Source organism: Nannobrachium achirus (genome assembly GCF_963921795.1).
Source record: "Nannobrachium achirus genome assembly, chromosome: 22".
In the NCBI taxonomy this organism is placed as follows: domain Eukaryota; kingdom Metazoa; phylum Chordata; class Actinopteri; order Myctophiformes; family Myctophidae; genus Nannobrachium; species Nannobrachium achirus.
Window position 1 is genome coordinate 8,183,366 of NC_137829.1, and position 9,504 is coordinate 8,192,869.

At 42.7% G+C, this 9,504-nt stretch overlaps 2 protein-coding genes across 2 annotated transcripts; one reads left to right on the plus strand and one right to left on the minus strand.

The window, feature by feature from the left end:
- Positions 1–2,421: 2,421 nt before the first annotated feature.
- LOC308308044 (uncharacterized protein) lies at positions 2,422–7,326 on the minus strand. Its single transcript, XM_080753411.1, has 3 exons — positions 7,091–7,326; positions 4,654–4,769; positions 2,422–3,482 (listed from the first exon to the last, which is right to left on the minus strand). Exons 1-3 carry the CDS (start codon positions 7,267–7,269, stop codon positions 3,268–3,270), a joined length of 510 nt encoding a protein of 169 aa, XP_080609537.1. The 5' UTR covers positions 7,270–7,326; the 3' UTR covers positions 2,422–3,267.
- Positions 7,327–7,957: 631 nt separating this feature from the next.
- LOC308308183 (G2/mitotic-specific cyclin-B2-like) lies at positions 7,958–9,301 on the plus strand (the record flags this gene model as incomplete). The annotated part of the gene is made up of 1 exon (XM_080753547.1): positions 7,958–9,301. One exon carries the CDS (start codon positions 7,958–7,960, stop codon positions 9,299–9,301), a length of 1,344 nt encoding a protein of 447 aa, XP_080609673.1.
- Between the last annotated feature and the right edge of the window lie 203 nt (positions 9,302–9,504).

Below are 9,504 nucleotides of genomic sequence, written 5' to 3' on the forward strand. Positions count from 1 at the left end.
CTATTCATAGGTGTGTGTGTGTGTGTGTGTGTGTGTGTGTGTGTGTGTGTGTGTGTGTGTGTGTGTGTGTGTGTGTGTGTGTGCGCGCGCGTGTGTGCGTGCGTGCATGTGCCCTCGCGTGTGTGTGTGTCCAGGTGAACGATGAGGAAAGGCAGGATTTTCACTGGAAAAGCTCTGAGAATGAACACAGATATCCAGCAGGAGAGGCGCATGTCTTCATGATTACTTTATTGACTCCGCAATTATGATATATATATATATATATATATATATATATATATATATATGCCAGGGGTCTTGAACAATTTTCAGACCAAGGACCCCTTAGCTGAGAGGGAGATGAAGCAGGGAACCCCCCTCAATATTTTGTCAACTTGACCAGACCCTAACCCTAACTCTGAGGACCCCCTGTTGAAGACTAAATGGAGGCCCAATTGAATTGGTTTTGAGCTTAAAGGATGATTTTGCCACTTTTTAAACATCTTCATATAATAGGTCCTCACTAATGTTCATAATAAAATAACAAAAAAAGATTTTTATTATTGTGAGAATGGCTTCTTTAACATTGCAACTTTTCAGGAATAGAAAGCCTGCATTTTCTATTAGCTTGGATTCCCTATCGATGACGTCACAAGACAATGGGTTTCTGACCTGCCCACAGCCCTCCTCTGAGACATAAATTATGCTATTTTATCATGAACATTAGTGAGGACCAATTATATGAAGATAGGTTGAAAAGTGGTGAAGTCCTCCTTTAAGTCCTCCCACAAGTTTTGCTTGGTTGACACAAAACTCACTACTACAGTGCATCTTTAGCCAATCAATTATGAAGTAATCAATATTTAAACATAAATTACAGACATCTCTATAGGCCAATGTCTAGAAGTACAAAATTATCTGAATTGTCTTGATAATCATATATTTTATATTTGTTTATTAGTTTTTGTTGTTTAAATTATGCAACTCTGGTAATTTCCTGATGTCTACTTTAGTGGTTCAACGTTCAAGACTTTATGGCTTGCCCTTAGGTTGTGAGTTTGAGGCCAGCATTGGAGATGCAGAATTAACATGCTAATGCAGCAGTAGCATGATCATTTGAGAGTGAATAATGTCAAGTGTGTCATCTTCTTTTTATTGTTTGACACAATTCTCAATGGAACAGAGCCTTAATTAGTATCAGTCATGGATAACACCTGTGAATGAAGTAAGAAGTAGGCTGGTCCAAATACGTCTTGCTATTATGGGTCCCAGCCAGGGACCATGCTAACTTCAGCTAAAACAGCTATATATATTATAATACACTGTTCCTACTTCCTACGGTAATTTGTACAAGTACAACACTAGTTGCATACAAATTGTACACTTCACTTTTGGCATTTGATTTGACACAGGTGCATCGTGTTGTGTAGCTAACCTCGGCTCGTTCTGGTGTTGTTGTTGCCCACTTGGTCCGAACCCGTGACATAGCTGCTCGTCTTCGATGCTTTATTGGTTTATACGGTCTGAGTCTGACTCTTATCGGATGGATTCGTTCGCTGGCCTTGCCTTGGAATGCAAGGCACAATTCCCCCTCCCTTTTTATATTCACCCCAAGTCAAATCACTGTCCCATCCTCAGGTGCCTCAGATCAAACTGCAGCCTGGGACTCATGTATGGGGAGATGATGCCCTCTGCTGGTTACAATGCTGGCCCACAAGGAGGCAGAATACAACATGCAGGCAGCACTGAATATTGTTTGTGAATTTGTTTGGTTTTGCAAAACCAAAACCAAACAATAACATAGTCTAGGTCTAGGCCTTTCCTGCCGCTCCACCATTTCTCCGACCGGGATCTGCTGCAGTTCAAACTGAGCATCAGAAATTGAGAAAGTGGAGATTTAAGGGTATTTTATGGTTGGTGATGCCAAACGGGCTCAGAAACTGCAGCAGTCCCAGTAGATGAGCCTGGGATTTTCTTGCAATGAGTCTACCTACCTACCATAGGCCTAGTTAAGTTCAATAGCCTTATATAGGGGCATGTCTGATAAAAATGAATATCACATATTGAATCAAGCAACTTGATCTGTCTGGGATGTACACGTTAAATGTCCACAGAACGGTCCAAGTGACCGTTTGTTTTGGTCTTGACATGTTATATTCATCTCTCCTATAGCTTTCTCACTGATAGGATTGGACTAAAAATGACAGAAACTGATATTTGCCAAACCAATCCATAAATTAACTTAAAAACAAATTATAACTAGTAACTAGGTTTTGATTATATAAAGGTTTTATTTCAAGACTTTTGTTTTGTTTAACAGTACTGTATAGCACAAAGCAAAGAAATGATTAAGCAACATAAACATAGGAAGCACCCCTTAGGCAGAACTGTAAATGCAGCACTGTACAGTATGGAGTTACAGTGCAGTCTTTCAACTCCTGGCTCTTCACACATTCACCTTCATTAGAAAGCCAATACTCACCTGAGAGCAATTAAGTAATTCAGGACACAAACAAAAAGAGTAATATTAATGAAAATGGATTTTGTCAAATACAATAAAATGCATTACAGATTATAATAACTGAACCATTTGCGCAATGAACAAATGCTTTAAATGTTTTGGAGGGTAAGACTTTTCAACAGAGAACCATTATAATGCATTTTGTTTTAATGCAGGAAATAGTAGACAATTGTGCAACATTTGCATGTACGGTACGTGCCAAAGCATTTGCAATTTGCTAGATGAATGAGAACTAGAGCTATCGACTGATATTCGATAGTCAAACCTATATTTCAATATAAAAAATAAACAAAATGTTTGAATGTGAAAATTAGTTTTTAATTTAAAAAATACAATAACCTACTAATCTCTCTTGTGTGGCCCTAGGCCCTCTGTAACCTTGCACAGCAGCTGGCCTCTGCAAACTGCAAGCTACACATAGTTACACCCATCTCAGGCTGTCCGCAGATCCCAGACAGAGTGATCTTGGAATTGTGTGCTAACAAAAGCATTAGTCAGTGCTTAGTTCAGGCTATATTAAGTCTGAGTGGTAAGTACTGAATAGATATATATTTTTAAATATAGGTTTCATGTCACAGTGAAGATCGTTGCATGTTCATCGCAGCACATCACTTGAAGTGATGCATTTCCCATCTCTGTAAAACTTTCAATAACAGCCTTTTATTTGTTTTTTATAACAAATATTTGAACGTCGGTCTTAGCCCCCATCCTCACATAGAATGTCAGGTCAACCTTTGTGTTTGACTGTGACATCTCTCTTAATTTGTCTATCCTTCCATCTGGCCCACATACAGTTGCTCAGGATGTCTTCTCCGCATGTGCTTGGTCAAGTGGTCAGACCTGGTGAAGCTGCGTTCACAGTCTGGGGCTTCACACTGGAAGGGCTTGACGCCTGTGTGTTTCCTGTAGTGCCGCTTCAGCTCATCAGAGCGCGTGAAGCTCCACGTGCAGCCGGCCCAGTTGCATTTGTATGGCTTGTAACCTAAAAGCATATAGACAGACAAGACGCGTAAGTCACATTATGATGGTCTTTGCTGAATGACAAGTTGCTGTGGATAAGAATGTCTGCTAAATGCCCAAAATGCTGCAGATTGGGCCTAGCAAAATAAATTGTTGGGTTCCGGTAGGCTGTCATTTTAGGGCTGAGTAGGTAGGGAATTTATTTTATTTTATTTTTTATTTTTATTTTTTTGTGGGCATGATGGGTAGCAAGGAATTTTATTTTATTTCCTCATGGGAAGGATGGGTAGGTAGTTTTCTTTTTTTTTTTTTTTTTTTACAGTTTTAATTATTCATTTAAAACAGCAATTTTGAATTACATTTTAATGTTTAATTTACAGTTTTAATGAATTATACAAATGAAAACATATTTCAATGTCTTCTCTTATTCTGAAGAGATTAAGAAGTCGACCACCGTCTGGAAGTATAATTGCATTACGAAATCGACCACCATCTGGAAGTCTTATTGCTGCTAGGCAACATATCTTATTCTGAAGAGATCGGCCACCGGAAGTGTTAGATTTTCCAGCTTAGATTTGACAAAGGAACACAGCTTGTCGAGCGAGCGAGCAGTGATAGTCGCAGACGCACCGTAACCCAGGCAGAGAGACACATGGGGGTCCGCAACACAAGCACTGTTGCCGCGCAGTCTTTCAGAGGAATGCCACGCTGTCATAAATGTTTAGTCTCCATATCACGTCTCTCTGTGGCTGTGCAGGGCTGAGCTGTACTGGTGTCTGAGCTGCTAATGTTGTTAGCATCGCTGCCACTTGTTGACTGAGCGCCACACAGTCTGTCCCCCGATTGTGTGTGCGCGTGTGTGTCTGTGTGTGTTTGGAGGAATACACGTTGTCACGTAAACTCACATTAGTTTAGCCTCGGGAACCGGGGACAGGTCCTGACTTCGCGAGTGTGGTCGCACCAAATATATTTTTTGTAAGACGTTTTTGATCGACTCGGTCGGATTTTGACTTAATTTTTTTTTTTTTTTTTTTTTCACTCCAAATGCCAATAAAATCATCTGGGTCGCACGTATTTAATAGGGTCGGTCGCCTACCGGAACCCAACTAATTATTTTGCTAGGCCTTGTAGACAATGTATTACTAGGCTGTTGTGTATACATAGGCACTGTACACAAAGTCAAAGCTGCAGACCTGAATGTCTCCTCAAGTGTATGTTTAGGTGGGTTTTTCTGGTGTACACTGCTTTGCATTCTTGAAAGGTACAGTGGAATTTCTGTCTGGTCTCCCGTAATCTGTCAGTTCTGGAACTGTAAATAGACACAAACCCACAGAGAAACGTTTGTTGTGACTTGTGAGCCATATCACAATATTCCAAATCAGTGACAATATGTGTCACCTCAAGACCTCAGGAGGGACCCACCCAATACCTCACCAGAGAAGCCTCTTGTTGGGAAAAAATAAATAGAGCAGGAGAGGGGAGTTTAGCCTTGGTCAGGAGGAGGAGATGGGCAGTGATTTGGCCACCACTGCCGACCCGGCCATCAGGAGGGTGTTGTGGTTTGCGGGTCGAAACACCACCTATGATCGATGGTTACCACCTGAAGACATCACATTTTCCTGGCCAAGGCTACATTCACCAAACGTGAATGGAGGAGAAGCATCGTTAGATGTAATTATAATCAGTATCATAATCACGATATCGATAAAATGTCAATATTTTGTCCATCCCTATTGCATAGCTCAGCACACTTATTATTGCGACCACTCTGTCTCGCCGCACTGCTGCAGTGAGGAAAGCAGCGGCTGCACCATAGTTTTTTTGGATTGAACCTTTTTTTTCTCACGACGTGCAAGTGGAATACCGCTGCTGGTGTGAATTGATTCAGTGTTAGCAACAACTAAGGAGGAAAGGACATAACGATAAGTCAATAAAGCTGCTAGTGTATCTATCCACCACATTTCTGACCAGTGATGGACATACCTCCTTCATCAATACCTTAGACGTTATTAGAGCCTGACTAATCCCAATTTTGGAGAGTCCGATTGCCAATGTTTTGACCAATATCTTTGTCAAGAAGTGCAAAATCTTGAAATCAATTTGAGAAACTTAAGATTTGATTAAAGTTTCTAATTAAGAACATTTTACTTGTAAGCAAACACATTAATACAAATAAAAACTAAAAACAAATACGTTTTACGTACATAAGAAAACACATAAACTGAACTTTATTTTATTTAACCACCACTTAGACCCGATCTGATCTACAAGCTCACAAGTATCAAGGGGTCACATGTGAGCTTGTAGATGATCTACAGAATAGATATTTTCTGATAAGGAGGGACACCACCTCCGTGAAGTTGGCACCCCATATGTTGAAAACATAATATATAAAAATGGTGTCATTGTTTAGTGCTGGATTTGTGCTGAATTGTGCCGTACATTTTATAATTTGTGCTGGTATCATTTTTGAGATATTCTAAGTTATAGTTTTGCAGAGGCTTGCACCCCCAATTTTTTGGCTCCAAATCGGGAAAAATTGTCTCATTCTTTAGTGCTGGATGTCCTCTAATTTGTGCAGTTGAAATCATCAATTGTGTTTTTATATATTATATATAAATATTGATATGGTTATGAATTAGCAGATTTAGCAGCACTATAGTGAATTAGTGATTGCCCTACAGAGGGCAGTATTTCATTGTAGAACATAGGAGCAGTACAGTGGTGTTGTGTGGAATATCTCAATAATGATACCAGCACAAATTATAAAATGTACGGCACAATTCAGCACAAATCCAGCACTAAAGAATGACACCATTTGTTTCCATCATATGGGGTGCCAAGTTAACTTCACAGAGGTAGGGACACCTGGTGAAAGACAAGTCACAAAACATTGGGACCTATGACTGCTATAGTGATGTTATCAAAGAAAGCCAAATAATGGCAGATAAATCTGCCATATAACTGTTAGTTATATGTTGGGCTCTAGAGAAAACCACACCAAACCCATTAAGTTAATGAGTTTGATGTGGTTATGGATTAATGACATTAACCCATGTCAAGCTTAACCACCTCAAACCAACGAGAGAACACATCTGGGCAGGGGGTAACAGGTCAGGTGAGATGGGCACTAGGGAAATCTGGGCACCTCGACCTACAAATTGGCAATTTTGTCCTAAATGTTAAAAAATGGTCTTACGTAAAACAAAGTATGTGTCTGCAATTCTATGTTATACGAGTTTAAAAAGTACCCCAATTGAAACAAGCCCAAAAGCTTTTTTTAGGTATCCTTTTAGTTCACCTTAGTGAACTGTCGTCATGAAACTGTACCTTTTCCCATGCAAACTTATAATAAAGACATCAATCAATCAATACATGCTTAAACATTAAACAATTAAGGTCTACAGACCTTTATTGTCGAATCTTTTACTTCAATTTTGGACAAAATAGGCAATTTTACGTGCCCAGAATCCCAGATGTCAGTGGTGCCCAGATGTCCTATAGTGCCCACCTGACCTGTTACATCTGGATGGGGGATACATTAGTAAACTTTACCACCGGGGGACAAATCAAATGCCTATAAACTTCTCCAGAATGGGGAGGGTTGTCTCTCTCTCTGATGACAGTTACCTTTTTTCGCCACTTTCTTCTCGCGTGTTATTCTTTGTTTTACTTTTGGAAAGCAAAGCGTTCTTGGACCTGGTAGATGAGGACGGAGCCGCGGAGAGATACAAAGCGTCGTTCTTCACCTGGCTGGATTCTTGTTTTCCTGATATCCAGCTATGGACTTTTTCTTCTTTGATGTCCATTATTGTTGTCACGTACGAATTTCTGATTGTAAAAAGAACGCTGCTTGCGTCTCTACATTCTACACGTCTGTTTGTTTTTCCGTGTTTGTAAGAGGATTTCCGTTTCCGGGTGTGCGCGGTTGTACAAGTGGTTCTCTCTCAAAGTGGAGTCTGACTGGGGACCCCCGGGGGTCCCCGAGGGGGTTCCAGCCCAGGGTGAAACCACTTTGAAATATATAATAATAATAAACGCGCTGTGAGCTTGTAGTAAACAAACTGCCAGCGTCACTGTTGCCACGGAAACGTACACTGCCCCATCAAGTCGGTCCACGCGAGAGTCGGCGAGACTACCGTGCACGAGACAAAATAAACAAACTGCCAGCGTCACTGTTGCCATGGAAACGGACGCTGCCCAATCAGAGGCTGGAAGGGGGTCACGACGCAACGCAGCCCGGCCCGGCGACCAATGAGCGGCGCGCGTTCCGCCCGCACGTGCGGGCCGTCAGCCAATTGGAGGCGGGGAGCGGTTATTTAAGCGTTTGCGTTTGAAACTGCGTGTCATTAAGTGTTGGAGCGTTGAGGACACAACATCAATCGATCATCACTGCCTCTCAACATCAGTTGCCTGCCTCTTATCATCAGTTGCTTTCACAATTCAACGGATTTATCGACTTCTGTGTAGTTAAGCATTATGATGGAGAACCCAACAATGTCTGCACTTGCAGAGCTTTCCTACAATGCCAACAACAAGGAAAAAACAGTGGATGATGTCGCAAAGCTACAAATGGCCATTGGCGATTGTGTGGACCAAATCAGAAGCGTGGACCTCTCCAGTGTCCTCCCGGGGGTTGGGGACAGGGTCAGAGAGAGAAGGATGAGGCTGGCAGCAATGAAACTGGTGGAGACCAAGCTGACACAGTGGGAGCCAGTCCAAGGCTCACCTAGGACCTACGTAGACACACACACCGGAGATGACAACACTGCAGAGCTCCTGGTGAATGACAGGAAGCCGCTGAGGGCTGCAATCCTGAAGTCCAGAACGACTGGAATGACCAATCCTTCCGCCAAGACGATTTTGAGCCAGAACCCCAAAGTATCCGTTGTTACCCTGTCACAGCCGGACAGAGTTGAGGCCCCTCCTCAAGTCGCTCCCTCCACTGTTCCAGAACAAGCTGCAGATGTCTCCATCCCTGAGCCACTCCTCACAATAGAGGACATTGATGCAGGGGACTCGGACATGCCTGAGCAATGTTCTGAATATGTCAAAGACATATATGCACATCTACTGGATCTAGAGGTACAGCAGGCTGTGCGGCCCGGGTATTTGAAGGGCAGCGACATAACGCCACACATGAGAGCTCTCCTAATCGGCTGGCTGATCCTGCTTCGTTCTACTAGATTCCAGCTGCTCCAGGAGACGCTGTATCTGACAGTTGCCATCCTCGACCGTTTTCTGCAAGTTCAGCCGGTTTCACGAAAGAAGCTCCAGCTGGTTGGTATCACTGCCATGCTGCTGGCCACAAAGTACGAGGAGAAGTTGTGGGGCGGAGACACACCAGGGGTCCGGGACTTTGCCAACATCACAGACAACTACACAGCCGATGAGATCAGGCAGATGGAGCGGGTGATGCTGAGGTCCCTCAACTTTGAGCTGGGGCGTCCGCTGCCCTTGGACTTCCTCAGGAGAGCTTCCAAGGCTGCAAGCTCTACTATGAAGATGCACACGCTGGCCAACTATCTGATGGAGCTGACACTCCTGGACTACGACATGGTTCACTACCGGCCGTCTGAGATCGCTGCTGCTTCCCTGTGCCTCTCCCAGCTGCTGCTGGATGGCCGGTCATGGACTCCTGCAGAGCAGCACTACACCACATATGACGAGGCTCACCTAAAGCCAATCATGCAACACATTGCCAAGAATGTAGTGGCCGTCAACCAGGGGAAAACAGAGTATCTGGTAGTCAAGAGAAAGTACTCCGGGAGCCAGCTGATGAACATCTCTCTCCTCCCTGAACTGCAGTCTCCTGCTGTGAACAACCTGGCTGCCTTCTAACTCACACACATAGGGAACCTATCATTGTAGGGAATGATGTAACAAACAATTTAGAACACTTTTTTAAAACCACATAAACTCTAGCCTGATTATCAAACTGAAGATGCGTGGGAAGGGTCTATGGTCTGGATCCAGGAACAAAGGTAATACACTAGGGCCTCTAATGTTTTCATTGTACTACTGTTATATTGTTGTTTTCCCTG